This window comes from Saccoglossus kowalevskii, chromosome 1 (genome assembly GCF_978046115.1).
Source record: "Saccoglossus kowalevskii chromosome 1, keSacKowa6.1, whole genome shotgun sequence".
Lineage (NCBI taxonomy): Eukaryota > Metazoa > Hemichordata > Enteropneusta > Harrimaniidae > Saccoglossus > Saccoglossus kowalevskii.
Window position 1 is genome coordinate 16,572,978 of NC_140641.1, and position 17,710 is coordinate 16,590,687.

The 17,710-nt window shown below is 37.3% G+C and overlaps 1 protein-coding gene across 1 annotated transcript; it reads left to right on the plus strand.

The window, feature by feature from the left end:
• The first annotated feature begins 3,806 nt into the window (after positions 1-3,806).
• Positions 3,807-17,483, plus strand: LOC102809021 (organic cation transporter protein-like). The gene is made up of 10 exons (XM_006823891.3): positions 3,807-4,299; positions 9,180-9,283; positions 9,765-9,919; positions 10,367-10,535; positions 11,753-11,861; positions 12,976-13,124; positions 14,393-14,607; positions 15,775-15,883; positions 15,974-16,183; positions 16,733-17,483. Exons 1-10 carry the CDS (start codon positions 3,898-3,900, stop codon positions 16,863-16,865), a joined length of 1,755 nt encoding a protein of 584 aa, XP_006823954.2. The 5' UTR covers positions 3,807-3,897; the 3' UTR covers positions 16,866-17,483.
• The last annotated feature ends 227 nt before the right edge of the window (positions 17,484-17,710 follow it).

Here is a 17,710-nt window from a genome sequence, read left to right on the forward strand (position 1 = left end):
TTAGCAACTCGAAATTGAATAACTCGTAACTCGAACAGTTCAGCATCTCTCTCGTTGAACGTCCACATTTAGTAATAAACATCATGGAAGGTACTAACGGATGTAAACATCGATTAACGAGCAATATAGATTTGTTGTTTTGTTTAACGTTCAAATTTAATAACAAACAAAACAACAAATGTATGCGGTCTGTAACTCACAGTTCGGTCACATAAACATGTAAAAAATGATGGTGAAAACTGAAGCAGCCACGAACGTTAGGTTTACTAAATATTTACAATTGATGCCCTGCATTCAGTTGCACCACGCATTTTTTGGTGTTTTTATGTTTGTGAAAATGAATTTCCTGAACCATATATAATCGAAATTTCAAAATCACGGGGTTGATATCATTGCGAAACACAACATAAACGTCGGCAGGTCCACAGAGCACAGCGAGGCCGGTAAAACAATTCACATTTTATCGATATGGATAATCGGTATGAAAAATATTTTTCACATACTTCTTTGTGAAATGAATATTTTCCTAAATATAGACGAGTAGAAGGGATGAAGGTAAGTACCACAAAGACGAAAAAGGTCAGACTCTTGCGGCACTTTCCGGGTTACTGTGACGTTTGACTAGGGCGCACAGTCTGATGGTAATTTGGTAACGACGTTCTAAATGTCAAATTTGCAAAGCGCAGAGATCGTTGCCTAACCGTTTGTTGAGTGAGCGTGAAAAAAGAGGACTAACTTGAACATTGTTTTTAAAGATAGCGGAGTGAGTGAGGATGGGTACAAACGAGCGCAGATTTCTAGTTGAAAAAGATGATTTTTTTAAACAAACGCTATCAATTCGAAACTCGGGAATTCGGCCGGGAAGCAGTTCGGAAACTAATGAATTAATTAAATAATTTGTTCGCTATTACTGTTCCAGCTGAAATGGCATTTTCCACTTCAAATTATGCAGCTTTACATTATGGAAGGTTAGCGTAAAATGAGCATTTTTTACACAATAAAATGAACTATCTTCGGAAAATTTATTTAAGGATGTAGTAGACATAACAGGTATGCTATAGTTAGGCTTCATATTTTCATATAAGAATTGTCCTGAACTATAGTAAACCATATATTTATGAAACCTCTTATCTCACACTTCCTGAAATTCCGGGTCATTTTGGATAGAATTTAATAGTTATCACGTGACTGTTAAGTAAACAAAACAAAAAGGTAAATCCTACAGGAAACCGAAAACGGCGCATGTTTGTTTTTCGATAGTATTCAGTCCTGTTATTACATTATGTTTTTGAAGACATGTGTATAAAAAAAACATTGAAAAATCCAGACATCATCATGTAACTCTGGTTATTACTCAGCTCCCGAGAGCAAGGGTTTTTTGCATTTATGTTGGTGATCGTCGCTGTGTCCGCGGAAGCACTATAATGGGGAATTGCATGATGGGAGTGATTAGTCCTTTGATCAGTAATTTTTTTTAGATAAGTGAAAACTAGGGTGACTGTGAAATGAAGGATGGTTTTAAATATCATGACATCTGGATGAAATAACAAAAGGAAATTGAACTGGTATGAAAGGATAGTAAATGTGGCAAGAATGTAGGTTCAGAATTCGGGTTTCAAAATACGTCACAGCACGTGACGTCACAGTACATCAATCATAGGTGCGGTATACGTAATAGCCTTAGTTTCTGTTAATGGACGGGTGGGGGGTACATGCAAATAACAGTAACAGTATTTGCTGCTTTGGCAGCATTTTTAAACCTACTGTTCCAAGCCATGTTACAGAATACAAGCTTGTCGTGGCTCAACAATATTGCTGGTATTTGTGGTCCGACTAAAGTTTTACAACCACATTACGGACTTACATGTTACTGTCAGAAAGAAAGGGAGTTTATTGTTATAATTGTCGAATTTATGAACGTTGTTTTGTGATGTTGAATTGTATTTTATGTAAACGCCCAGAATCTACGTTTTGAACTGATATTTAATAACTTTGTGAGGTAAATTTAAACATTTCTCGGCAGACGAAGTATTTGCAACACATATTTTTGAAGTTTTTAAGAAGTTTATGAGTACGGATGGGAAGGATATAGCCCCACGTGATTCTAAGATTAGTGAGATTAATGAGTTGTCGATTAATGTGTTGTTTTTAGAACAGTTCAAATTTGTCAGAGGAGGAATGTGTTATGATAGCGACTTAACGTTCGCATATTCGGTTCACATGCCACGACACTATTGCTTAGAATCAACAACTTGCATGTTTAGGGTGGAGATTATAAACATATATTACAGGAATTTTATAAATAGAATGTTTACTTATTGTATTTAGTAGTAGCAACTTTGTCCTGCTCACGCGCTCGTGCCAGCGACTACAGCGATTGGCTGATCGCATATTTAACATAGAGAGGTTGTAACATTTGTAAGAGGAGAGAACAGTGCAGCGAGAAGTTACCTCGGCTGACTGCTTGTGTGAATAAAGCGGGACGATCTGTACAGAACGAAAATAGGTATTCCTTGAGGACGGAACCGGCACCTCCACGAAGATCCCGTTCATAACATTATTGTCAAAATATATACGGGTGCTTGTATGCGTACAGCCTGACAAATTGGCAAAGGTGGCGCCCTGGACTGCAGCGTGGGGTTCGCAGCAGTCCAGGGCGCCACCTACGCCAACTTGTCAGGCTAGTATGCGTATTGAAACTATACAAAATTTGACCAATGCACACCCGTTTCATGTGTTAAAAGAACATCGCGATGTTCTCATGGAATTGTTAAATCTTGGAATCATTCCCAACTGTCACTAAACTGTACGTTTTGACGATTCGTATGCGATTGTAAAATTATATTTCAGAGTGAATCTCAGCACATTTTTTATAAATGTTATGACTCACAGATTTTCGTTATTTATTGTCCATAATTATTAAAGGTAATAAAACAGTTTTCCGTTTTGAAACCATTTCCAGTTATTAAGATTATGTATATGACAGCTTTGCCCCGCACACAATAAAACATGCATTTTTACAGTGGGCAAGTCTTCCAACTTTTTATGAACCATTCACGGGGGAGGTCAGCAACAGAGGCGGATCCAGCAAAAGAGAGGCTATGCGTAATCCAGATGATATGAATCGTCATGCGTTTGGGGGGCCATGCCCCCCCCCCCCTGTGGATCCGCCACTGATCAGCAATTTTCATGCAGATGCTTGTGACGGGTCATATACTTTTATATACGCGACTTTCAAAAAATACCGGCCTACCCCCTGTACTGTTTGCCCAGTACCTTATCAGCTTAGTTTTAAGATTGACAATTACGTGTAAACATTGTAGTCACGAAACGACCCCGGAGAAATCGTCCCCCAGACCAGCGACAAATAGGGCAAAAAGACTGCTGCCGTGTGAACGTAGCAGGTGGTAGCATATTTGTTGATTTTAAACTTACAAAAACCCGTCGTACAACAGCAACGCTATTCAATAATGACCTGCAGTGTCGCTGCCGTGCCGGTAAACAACATGTACACATGCGCATAACCATGCAGTCCCTATGACATAATGAATGTAAACATTGTAGTCACAAAACGATCCCGGACAAGTCGTCTTCCAGACCAGCGACAAACAGGACAAAAAGACTGCTGCCGTGTGAACGTAGCAGGTGGTAGCATATTTGTTGATTTTAAACTACTAGTAACAAAAAACCGTCCTACAACAGTAACGCTAGTCAACGCTATGACCTGCAGCTCCCCTGCCGTGCCGGTAAACAACTTGTACACATGCGCATAACCATGTAGCCCCTATGACATAATGAATGACCCCGACAAGCAAGAACGCTCTGGCCATCCTATGCTCTAGATAATTTATTGTCACACTGACGCTGAGGACATATCGAATCAGCCGGGGCTACAGGATGCGGTTAGAATTCGACGAGGTATTGCTCCACCTCGGGGATTTCGGACGCTATCAAAAATTAGTATACTCCCTACTTTGTTGCTGTATGATATCCAATAGTATACTTTTGCTTAGTCCGGCGTTCATAAACTCAAAAGTGCCTCATGTTTGTAAAATTTCAACCGAACTCTTGTCGAAGAACAATGCTACGGTTAGTATGTATATACCGTACGATATGAGCGACAATCGATGCCAGCCGAACAGCTGTTTTCGCTACGACATACATCCTAGAAATACGAGTGAAAGGGTAGAGAAACACAACAACAATACAATGATGTGCGAAACAGAAATGCCAAGGACGGCGTGTGACAGCGGATGGAGTTTCGACGTCGCTAACCACCGAACCAGCACCGTTACCGAGGTAAGTTTCGTTAAATTGTCATATTGCACAAATGCAGGCACGTCATAACATGGCAAGGGAGGCAATGTTTATCTTCATGGCAGGACATACAACCACAATGGGCTACAGTCTATGTGTTTTGAACAGTTTATAGAAATTCCTTGCGAGCCCATTGTGATTGTGTGTGTTATGCAGATGAACGGTGTCAGTGTCAGGTCAAGACTCGCCTTGTACAGAAAACTGTGCGCAATACGTGTTTGAAAACAAGTGTAACCGGAATTGGAAAACGCGTTACGTTCTGTGTGGAAAATAACTCTTACAAACATCAATGAATCAACAAATTTATACAAATTTCTATTAATTTGTACATGACCTCAAACACTAAATAAATATTGATCCACCGACCAAAAACGGTTGGTTTGAATAACTAATACGCAATATAAAACGATTAGGATGACATCGCGTACCTATTGTAAGTACAAATTCAGAAGCAGGTGTTGTGTCAAGGGTCAATTGGGGGTGGGTGGGTTAGTCATGATCTTGACACAGAGGGCGCCATATACTGTTGTGATTAATGATAATTACATTACAACGAGATGCAATTTTTTTATATTTAACAAAGAACAACAAATAAATATTACTACACAATGCCCAGACACATATATTCATCATTTAGTTCAAAATGGCTTTCAATACTGTTGCTTAATCACATTCATGTTCCATCTGTCTTAGTCATGATTTTTTACTGTATGGTATTGTGTGTGGGCGCACGTAGAGCTGCATAGTTTATTAGTCCGTCTAATAACTTCAGTCTCATTCCTATGTCTGTTGGCTAGTCTCATCGATTATGGATTTTCTGTGCTTGCAGTCACACACCAGTGTCATGCAGTAATACATCAATCTATCAGGTTGGATTCTGGTGTTGTATTTCCATCATATTGAGGTTCAGGCCTGGGACAGTCAGAGGAGTTGCCATCTGTTAACACTCTGACTGAGAGTTTCTATATTGGTGTAGGTGACAGATTGAGCTATATTTCAGAATTAAATGGTTCTATTATTTGGGTAGGCAGACTAGACATACCTGTTTAGGAGTAACTCAGTTGGATTTAAGACTGGGTAGCTACATCTTAGACAACTACAGGTGGTGGCGGTGGACTAATTAGATACTGCATACTGATTTTGGTGTGGGATTGCTGCTTGATGTATCTTGTAAATATTCTGAGGTGATCTGTTTGGGAGATATATCTGAGTGAACAGTAAGTGTGGTTTATTTTGATATATTGTGGCATGTCTCTTCGGGATATGTATTGTTCATGTGTACCTCGGGCATTGACCTGTCAGCTTGGACATTAAGTTGTGAGACAAACAAACGCTGTCAGTGATAGATTTCGAGAATAAAAGAACAAAATAAACGCAATCAAAAGCGCCGACCACGCACATTGGAAATAAATAGAACGCGTTGCGAAGAGGAGTCTCACCTGCATCTTTCACTCAGGCAAACGCACACCCATGCTATTTCCGTATATTAAATACGTTGGCAACGAAAGGAACAAGTTTAAATCAACTTGTAGTAACACAACTTGAATGCAACAGCTTTACAATGAATATATGTTAATCAATCATCAAACTAAACATTCAATGATCACAAGTGGACTGCGGTGGTTATGTGGCTAAGACGAAGGACATGCGACAGTGCTATTAAGGGATTGGTCAGTTACTTCGGCCTGGGGGGGGGTAGGTGGATCAGTAGGGGGGGTTACCCTGTTTTTGATTGTGCGAATAGGGGGGGTCACCTTGTTTTTGATATAATGTTTTCCAGAATTCACACACGCGCTCATGCATATATAATTAAATATATCAAAACAGCGTATACAATAAGAGAGCAAATAATATTACCATAGTAGTTTACTTTTTCTTGTTTGTTTGTCACACTTTTTGTTTTGTTTGTTTTCAACTTTATTACCTTCTACATGTGTAGAAACCAAACAAGAATTGTCAAATTTTATTTCAGAACAAATGATAAAAAAGTTAATCGTACAAATGTGTTCTTAATAAGAACTATTACCTATAAATTTGTTGATGCAAAAAATGTTATAGGCTAAGTATTTTGAGGTTAAAGTTGCCAAATGCAATGCAATGCGGCTAGAACCCCAATTATACAGTTAAGTTTTAAACACATCCCAAGTCCATGTGCTGCTGATATCAGATTATTTTATTTAAAGTCTGAAGTCACCATTGTATAAGATATTTACTGGATTTATCCAATTATAACAGGAGACGGAAAGACAACACATCAATTAGGACAAAGAGCAGTGACAGTTTTTGTTCAGCAAATCAAAAAAGTTAAATTTGTGAAAATGTTGATATATAAATTAAAATAAATGATGAAAAAATAAATAGTTTTTTTGTTTTTTTAACTTTTAAATATACATATTTTGCTCTGTAAAATACCAAAATCCAACACAAATTTAAGCAAAATCAAGGTTTCCTTTGTTTTCATAAGCACATAATAATATAATGTTGGGGGGGGGGGGGGTCACCCACTTTTTTTTTATTTGATAGGGGGTGGGTCGACTGAGATTTAGAGCTGGCAAAATGGAATCTGCCGACCCCCCCCCCTAGGTCGAAGTAACTGACCAATCCCTAAGCTCGTCTACTACACGTTCAAGTATCCAACTTTCTGATAAAAAACGTGATTAGTATCCGCAATAATTTCCAGTACTGGATAATTGCTTATTAATTAGTATTACTATTCTTTGGTGGACCACGAGCTAAGTTCTTTGTTTGCACGTTATCATGTTCACACAATCGCAGACAATTATTTGTAAGGGTGCCATTTGAAATGACAAATTTTCTCGATGTTCTAGCGAGTACTCAGCCGGGTATATAGCGTGTTCTCACATTAGCACAATTTTCTTCGAGTTATCTCATCGCTTTTCCACACGCATTTCTCGTCTTTTGCTCCTAACTTTTTTTGCACTCTTGTTTGTAATATTTTTATATTGTTGTTTTTGTCTTTCTAAACATTGGGTTTATTTTTGTTTGACATTCAACAAGATCTTTTGAATTTTGAATGTTATGGCTAGCTTGAATTTGTCCACTTTTGCAGTAATCAATGTTGCTTTGAAGTTGAGTTACTAGTGATTACAAGCCTGATTTACATTTTTTTTCTTCGTCTCAATGTATTATACAAGTGCGTTGGGAAATAGCATAATTTTATTGCGTGAGTGAAAGAGGCTGGTGAGACCGCGTCACGGCGCGTTCTATTTATCCATCGCGCGTGGTCGGCGCCTCTGATTGCGTTTATTTTGTATTTTTATTCACCAAATATATCACTGTCTGCGTTTGTTTTGTCACAACTGATTGTCCAAGCTGACTTTGTTTTGGCTGTAATGATTCATCTAAGGTATCATAGTCACAGTTGTTTTCACTTGAACTACTATCTTCACTTTCTGTCTTTCTGCCTTTTCTTGGTAGGTTATATATCAGTGCCAGTCTCTCTCTCTCTCATTTTGAAGACTAGTTGCCAGATAGTATTTATTTTGCCATCATGAATACACCTATTTAGTAGATACCTGTAATCAATCCATTGCTTATATAGCAGAATTGTATCTTTGTATTCTTCTATTACATGCACTCTTCTGCTGAGTCTTCTGCCTCTATTCAAATAATTCAGTACTTGATTGATATTGGTGTATTCCTGTGAAACACTTGCATTTCTCAGACAGTTAGGGATGACAATGCACAACATTCTTTCTATGCACTTACCTCACCAGTTTTGTGATTTGAAAACTTTGATGAATATCCATTGATCATGCTCATTCTGGTATCTGCTTCATGACACCACTAACCACTCTGCGCGTTTCTTCAGCCTTTCTATGAGACATTCTTGAAAGAGCATCTGCATTACCATTGATATTACTGGCTCTGTTATTCAGCTCAAAATTAAAGGCAGGCAATACTGGCAACAACCATTGCCCTGTTGCATCAAGTTTAGATCACATCCCTGAGTGAGTTATTGTCAGTAAACCTGTTTCCATACAGATGGTCCTTAAACTTCTCAGTAGCTGCCCTTTGAGACAAAGCAATTGAAACATGTAATGCATTTATCTTCACATATGATCTGCCATTGGATCTGCCCTTCATGTTGACCCTGGTATACCCTACATTCATGAGCTCTTTAATGTAGATTGTTTTTTGTATCATCTGGTTTTGTTTGGCATTGAGGCAATCATAGTGTCCCAAATGTGCATATGAAAAAAATATCTTTCTGCTGTGGTCGATAGATTGGTCTTTGGGTGTTTTCTTGTGGATGTTGACCTCAGTGATGCATAGAATGTCCTCTAAAACTATAACATACTTACAGATTCACCTCACCTAATCTAGACATTGGATCTATCTTCATTCAAAAGTCAACATACTCATTCATCCGTTCTTCAAATGCCTTGTCTGGTATTTGCTCGCCCATTGGAATACTCAATATCAACTTGTGTGCTTTACCATGTTCTGACTAATGTTGGAAAATGCAGGGTCGGGGTGTTCCACCTGCCGTAGTTAGTGGCTGACGCACTGGCTGACATTAAACATTGTTTTACATAGAAAGAAGTATAGGTGGTTGCTAGTAAGAATTCACCACTGCTGATGCATTATGGGTTTACTGTTCAGTGGAGGTAATGGTGACTGTGGTAGTGCTTGTGTTATGCAATGGGTTTTGGAATATATATGTTTTGGGACTATTCGTGTTGCTAGTGAGGTGGTATAGTAACAGTATTCATTCAATGAAATAATGTAACACACGCGTGTCCAACATTTACTTAAATTTTCAAGTGATATCTAATCATGATCCAAAGTTCCCAAAGTTACTGCATTGTTTCTTTAATTTTCGTTGTCTTTAATTACAGTGGGACCTAGTTTGTGATAGAGGCTGGTTGCGAGAGTTTGCTCAGGCTACAGTGCAGATGGGTATACTGGCAGGAACAGTGGTGGTATCCCCGCTATCTGACAGGTGATTGCACTCTTATCGTATTCATTGAACTGGTGTTTCATTCTGTTTTGCCTGTAAACAATACAAATCATAACTTGTCAATACGAATTACAGCGTAATTAGTTTAAACAATCGCACTTTCTATTGTGTTATGCGGGCAGATGCTCAACATTGGCACCCAGACAGGAACATTTATTTCACGTGAACCCAATGTGCGTATATTGAAATATTTTCGTGCTCATGAAAACAATGTCTACGAATGACATGGCAATTATATATTGACACTTGACGGTGGCCGCCTTACGTTACTCCGTGGGCTTGGCCACCGCCCGGAGACATTGTATTCCATGATTTGTGTGTGATCTACTGTTTAATACCACCTTATTACCACTCATGTGAATTTGCAGTAATGCGATATTTTTATTACAGAACGAACTGCCACTACAAATATGGGGATTTAATAACACTGATAACATATAATATTCTCAATTCACTCCTGTAGACATGGCAGAAGATTATACATATTCATCGCTCTGTCATGCAATATACTCTTTAGTGTGTGCTCGGCATTCGCACCTTACTTTCCGATATTTCTCATCTGCCAGTTCCTCTACGGTGGTACATTTGTTGGTTCGTACGTTATCGCTTTCAGTTACGGTAAGGCTAATTTTGACTGTATTGTCTGTCTATCTGGCAGCATCGTTGCACGAATTCAACTGAAACTGCGTTAGTCGTGGCTGCATATATCTATTAATTAATATTAATTATGAATAAAACCGATAACGAGAATCCAATGTATACGATTTGCTAGATTCCTTCATTTTCTTCAGAGGTCTTGTTAATTGACTACTTATATTGCATTTATTCTTTCACGTACAAAATATTTACGGAAGCGTGTTATAATACCGTACTCATAGCCTTGTTTATGATATAACGAGTTGTATCTCAAAGAAAACTAAGCTAAACGCGTTTCCGATGCACCGTGAAAGCTGAATGCTTGCTGTGAATATTTGAATTCTATATGCAGAATGCTCATCTAAAATTCACAATAATTGTACTAGATATCAATGTGACAAACTATTCCTATTTTATTTCTCCTTCTAGTCCTAGAATGGATCGGGCCATCACGTAGAGCATTTGCGTGCAACAGTGTGGTCGTTTTTTATTCCTTTGGATACGCTTCGCTTGCTGGCCTGGCTTATCTAATACGTGATTGGAGGCAGTTATGTCTGGTGTTAAGTCTTCCGCAGATATTCATGCTAGCATACATCTGGTAAGTTATGCTTTTTCGCATTATAGGGGCAACGATTCCATTGCACTGTATTACAGGATATGCCTGTTATGAGCTTTAGAAAATCAAGTGCCTAATATGCACTTTTTAAATCTTGCTGAGCTCAAACGACACATACAAACACCAGCAAGGCTATGTAAACATGATTTATACTTCACTCTTAATCTTCGTTTCACGCCATTTTCAATTGAAAGATAGTGTGTACTGATAACACAATGTTTCAATATGCGATGTAACCATTTGAAGCTTGGCATTTAATGTTGTCCAGCCACTCCAACCCTCATAACAACTTACTTTCTGAACCAACACAAAATTTAACATATCTATAAGAAAAAGGATATACATATTCATGGATATTTAAAAGAGCATGGTGGTAAATCTACCACGAATTACAAGACAAAAACTAAAAATTGTCACAGCTTTGGCTTGTTTGAGTACAAGCTTGTTCGCCTGCTACATTAATACCAAACACAAACACACCGGAGATCGTATCTCTTTTTCATCCAAACCAGACATATGGTGTTTATTCCTATTTAATCAATATACACAAGCCGCAAATTACACTGTATTGTTGCATTTTTTGTACCTTTTAATGCCATCCTAATATTTTTCTAATTAGCAGAAGAAAAAGTAGACTTTAGAACTATTTTGTCACTTCTGATTGCACGGACAAACCACGTCTGATAGATAAAGGATGAATCATTACATACAAACACGTTTCAAAATGATAACAAATCTATAATTATCACAATAAAACAATGTCAGTATTGGTTTTGAGAGAGAGAAAAAACATGCACCAATTTGAAAATGAGTGACATCAGAGATCATAGCATTTCTCGGCGTGAGTTGTAGAATATACATTTTTTCTGTGGTGAAACAATCCGTAATGTTTACTGCTGAGCTTAGGACATGACAATTCAATTGTACAAAACAAAAAAATTCCGATAAATTCAACACTGTGTATAATAATAACGGAACATTTATACTACTACTGTCTTCACCATACTCTTTCAATGTAGATGAATTTGAATGAATGTAGAATGAAAGTTAGGCGAGGTTTTCAAATAACCAAGATGTTGCTATTCAGTTTTGTATTATTGCCTCATATACTGTGCATGTTTAGTAGTTTTTATATCAATAGATATTACTGCTCCATCATTTTACCCACATTTTGATCGTGTTCATTACTACCGCTTAAGGTGCATACCAGAATCTCCGCGATGGCTTATGTCTCGGGGCGATATCAAGGAGGCTGAAGTGATTATTCTAAAAGCTGCGAGAGTCAACAAGGCTGACATAAGTCTACTGGTACAACTACGATTACTATCCCGTGTGCAAACCATCCACCAGTCATTGAAAACGGGTGAACGATGGCGTATTATCTAATAGGAGCCAACTCGGAATAAATTACACATTCATTCACGTTTGACATGATTGGTGTCTTGTTTGCACAGGAAATATTACCTACTGTAAAATACTTTATTTTAGCTGGAATTATTTTTCACTGAAAAGATTTATAGTTGTTTTGTTTGGAATTTTCGGTGAGTTGTATGTAAAATATAGGGGAAAAGGGTATACTCGTTGGATGTTATTTCCACTGACTCGTCTCATCAGCGAAAATAAATTATTTTACAGTATATTTTTACTACCGTTATGGTGTAATTTCCTATAACTAATTATATATAAACAACGGTTGATGGTATGTTGATATATCGTGAAAATGAGTTGCTTATACACCTAGCAATCACGCGCTTTGTCGCCTGTTTTCACTAATCACGCATAGCAAAATTATGTTATTGGGCAATTAGTTTGGTTATGTGTAATATCTTATATTTACAGTTAATGACCATAGGTAGGGCCAAAACTGACGGTGGTGCAAGTATTTCAAGGAAGCAGTGTTTTTGTTAGAAAATGATGATAGCTATAACTGGGCAAATAACATATACATTCTTCGAAATCAATTGGGATGACATTTTCACAAAAAAGGTCACATGACGCTTAAAATAAACAGATACGACAAAATAGCATATCCACGGTTATTTTTGCTATAGCAACAAACTCAAAACCCAGAAACGGCGACTTTGTAATCTTCTAATCGAGTTGCTATATTAATTTTCGCAAACTGAAGTTGATCAAAATTGACAAACAAAATGAAACTGTGATACTGAAACACAATCAGACGATAGGAAACCTTATTTTCCGGAAAAAAAAAATCATGTCAAATGCTTTCTAAAAAATGTATAGGTTACGGACAGTTATGACCATCGACATTTTCCTAGCGTTTTCTAGCAAAAATACTATCATGCCATCTCAGTTTAACTCGTGGGAATACTGTAGGACTTATTAGAATGTTGGGGAACATCATTACCGTCACAACAAAATGTCTTTTAATTACTGTAACAATGCATTGTACAAATTGCAGCTACCAAAACTGCGTCATTACTACCAGGAAGAACGTAACAAAAGAATTGACTCAAAGTCTACGAATAACTGTAAGAAGCAGTTGAACTTTTTTGATCTTCTTCGAACACCAGTTCTCAGAAAGCGGTGTCTAAATATATTTTGTCACTGGTAAGTACAGTTATAATAAGTGAAAATAACAACGTTATAATTGTCATCAAATTTAGTTTTACGATAATAGACGAATAAGAACATGTGGTTCAGCCAATGGCGAACACCCGCACGGGGTACCTCACGAAATCCTAATAAAAGCTCCTTCCTTGTTGTAATGTTGATTTTGACTACAATGCACGTAATATGTTGTGTGTCTTGTACACATTTTTGTTTGTAATCTGTAATACGAATGTGAAACCGATACTTATATGAGACTCTGCATGACATGACGTGGTATGACGAGACTCGTAATAATATACGTAATAAATTCGTAATAAAATACGTACTTCCGGGTGTATCAATGTTTCCCAAATAATAAAAACTCATAATAAAGAAAAATAACCTTGACGTTCAATGACACACAGTGCACATATCAAGAGGACACTAGGTGTCGTGGCCATATACTTTTAATATTATATTGATGACACTACATCAAAATTACTTGCAACTACTGCAATCACGAACAATCACAAGACTTGTATATACAGTAGCGGCTAAGCCAACTATTAAGTCCTCTGTCATCGAAGATGACATAGCGGAGCTGTTTATATAGGCGATTGTCCGTCCGGCGTCAACACAATTTTATTTTGATATTTGGTATGTAGGTACCTTGGGTGGAGCTCATTTCAGATTTGTTCATTTTGTGACGATATCTTCAATTGTCTAATTTAGGGAATAATTCGAATTCTTTTTAAAAACTACAAGCTCGATTGCTTAGACACCTCGTATTTTGGGCCCATGTGTTGATCTCCATGACATTGGTAACAAGATGATAATAATTGTAATTACCATGGCAACAGCCAGAAAACTACCATGGTTGTGATATGGCAAGAACATTGTGCGAACACGAATAACCATGGCAATTAGTTAGTATATCATCGTACAGAACATTATTATGTTTTTGGGAAGGCACTACAAAAGCAGTGGAGCTATTTCAGCTGTTAGGTCTCTTGTTTATGGAAACGTATGACCAAATTATAATGCAATTATAATCTAATCTAGTGAATTAAACATAAAGCTCCTGATGAGTGAGGTACTTGTACCTTACGAAACAGTGCTGTCGAGTTTCAATATTCATGTAGTTGTGTATTAATTCCTCTATTACCGCATTTATTCCCTCTACATATACTTTGTATTGAGCACTTTTGTTTTGGAATAATCGACTCCCACATCTAGACTATATATACACATATATATATATATATATTGAAACATTTCCACTGTAGGATTGCTGTCGCCTTTGTTTACTATGGACTTTCTCTCAACATCGCCACTTTGCCAGGAGACGAATACTTGCTTTTCTTTATGGCCGGAATTGTCGAAGTGCCTGCATCGCTTCTTGCTATTTTCTTGATCGACCGATTTGGGCGCCCTATTCCGCTTTGTTCTTTCTTCATTGTTGCCGGAGCTGGGTGTATTGGCTGTCAGTTCTTTCCAGAAGGTGGGTCTAATTAGCATACCGTTTCTAAAATCAGATTTCAAGGCACAACAAATGTATATTGATCCGAGTTCACCCCCCCCAAAAAAAGTATAGTGATACAGTGTAGGTGATATTGTGACGTAAACGAACTACATTTTCAGAGCAGATATATTTGAATCGATGACAATGCGTAATCCATGCAGCTTTATTACAAATTAAGCTTTCTCAAATGTGTATTCACCTTTTCACAACTTCCGTGATAACAGTTGGGCAAGTGGCCGAATTGCTGACACCATTTTAAAACATGTTTTTAACATTATATGACCAATTGTTTATTAGATGTTATGACTATTCTCAAATATTTACGCGTTTTCTGCAAACATGATCATTGTGTGATCGTTTTCACGCATAACCTTTTTTATCCAATCGTCGCAATTATACGTTAATTTTATTCATGTGCTTTTATGTGAGAACAATTGGACAGCAGATGAACAATTAAGAGTTTGTGATTGATTTGCGTACTCGTTCTGTTACTGGTTCGTAAAAGTAAGTAAATAGAAAGTCATGGGATTACTGGCGCACCTACCAAGCCAATATAGACCACTAGGAATGTGGAAACAATGAAGATGCTGATCATTTAAGTGTCGAAAGAGTATTCATCCCCAGATTAAATCTGAAAATTACAAAATCTGATATTTGTACAACAGTTTAGTTTAAGGCTCATTGCTCTTGCTACAGTAAATTGTCAATAATAGTTTCATAATTGTCAAGGATATCACGATGATTGTCCTGACACTTCCCAGAAGTGCATACTTTTGCATTTGATTCAAACATTTTGTTGACACTAGGGAATAAATTAACAGTGAATATGTGAGTTTTATTATTATTCGGTCAAACACAAACTATGATCACAAACATACACAAGATCCAGGCTAGAGAGTTTTTTTGTTTTGCATAAATTGTCACAATGAGTTTGAAAATGCTCATATAATGGAATGAATAGAAACTAACATGGAGGGTACACAACGGTCATATAATGGTCAGAAGGTTGAAAAGATTGCCATAAAATGCATGAAACTTGTCATACGGTGGTATTATAAAATAATGGGAAACCTAATCCTATAATGCATATTGTCAATAAGTACCCGCAGAAAACATATCTCTAATGCTAATCGTTTTCCTTCACAGATCTGAATCATCTATCAATTGCTGTTGCTATGATTGGTAAATTAGGTGCTGCGGCTGCCTTCTGGACTACATATATTTACACCTCTGAGTTGATCCCCACTGTACTCAGGTCTGTAGCATGTTAACATTGATAATACTCGCATTAATTGTCGTTACAGTGATATGATTGAGTGAGGCGTATTTTTCTATATAATTTCAGAGCTTCTGGTCTCGGTGCTGCAACCTGCTTCGGAAGACTGGGTTCCATTTTTGCACCGTTTGTTCAACTTCTATCGTCAACTTGGAAGCCTCTTTCTTTTGTCGTATATGGATGTGTATCTATTTTGGCTGGCATGATGCTTCTTTTGCTTCCAGAGACAATGGGAAAACCACTCCCAAACACTATTGCCGATGTAGAAAATTCATCTAGGTATATAACCATCCTTAATGAACAACTTATATCATGACTCAAGGGTTATCGCTAGTGTCATTTGTGGAATAGTATAATTAAGAATCAACAACTCGTGAGCCTTGAGCCTCTTGTTACCTTGCTATATATATCTTTGACTGATTGTGTAATGGTTTAGTTATAGTCATGCGTGGTCCTCATTGATTTATAGGTGCCACCTGTCTTTTTGACGTCCCCTCGTGTTCACTTCGACATGGTAGTGGTGCTGTTCCCACCAATAATTTGTTTAATTTCGGTACATTGTCGATTGTGCTATTTAAACGTATGCCGATTTGATATTCCTACTAATGCTGTTGTTCTGATACCCTCGAGTATGTTAGTGTCTGCGCGTATCATGGTGATATGTTATGTTTATTTAATAAATAAGTATGTCCGATTTGTCAGGTTATAGATTGTCATTGATGAAGTGACACATTTTGTATACATATAATAAATATACGTGATATTTATCACTTCTCTTTAGTATGTTTTGTGTAATTATTCCATTTTTCTTCCTATTCCTCTTCATAGCAAATTTAATGTTGTGACGAATGCAACCACCGAAGACGGCAAAGATGACGATGAAAAGTTGAGTGTTTGGGCATCTTTGATTAACCTCAGCTATGCAGCAAAGATGTCAAACGAAGAGTACAGCATACTATAATAACACTCATTGCGGTCAGCGTGAAATTACTATATCTACCTAATTTAACATTTAACGGAAATATTATTTGCCACTCACTTCAAGGTTTGTACAAATGCGACAAACGTAATCCACAGTAAGGTGGACGTGACTATGAATATAAATATTAAACAATGTTGAAATGTTATTCTAAAAGATATTTGTCAAGCTTAAAGCTTGTTACTTACAGCTAAGTTACTTTCTATTATATTTCGAGGATGCCGTATGAAAAAGGAAAGGCAAGTACTGTAATGACCCTCTTCTCCCACTCATTCCACTCAGACCAGAATTAAAGCGGGGATGTCGTCACCTGCGCAGGCGCCAAATGGCCATATCGTGTCATTGTTTACAAACAAGCGTCTACCCTTGAGCCTTTGCGTTTTTAGCGTGTGTTATCGTCGCTTGGGACTCGATTCCCGCGCGTGCGCAGGTGACGACCCTCCCGCTTTAAACACCGTTCAATAGTATTCCGGTTTTTGTTTTGATGGCGTATGGCATACCTATATGTGTGTGAAATGACGTCGGAGTGTCAAAAACAATATTTTATGTATACGAACATAAATATTCATTTGCATAATAAATGCATTATCATTAACTGCATATGGATGTTCATTTCAAATGGAAGTTTTTTTTTTTTTTAATTTCACTTGCCTACATTTGTGATGAAGTCATTCAGCAAATATTGGGTTAATAATTTACGAAGTATTATTTGCAAAATATTAAATTTAAATTTTGGTTCAAATATCTGTGTTGTTTTTCTAAATTATTGTTACAGCTTATTTTTCAATATCTTATAATACAGTAACTATTGCCTGTGTTTCGGGCAG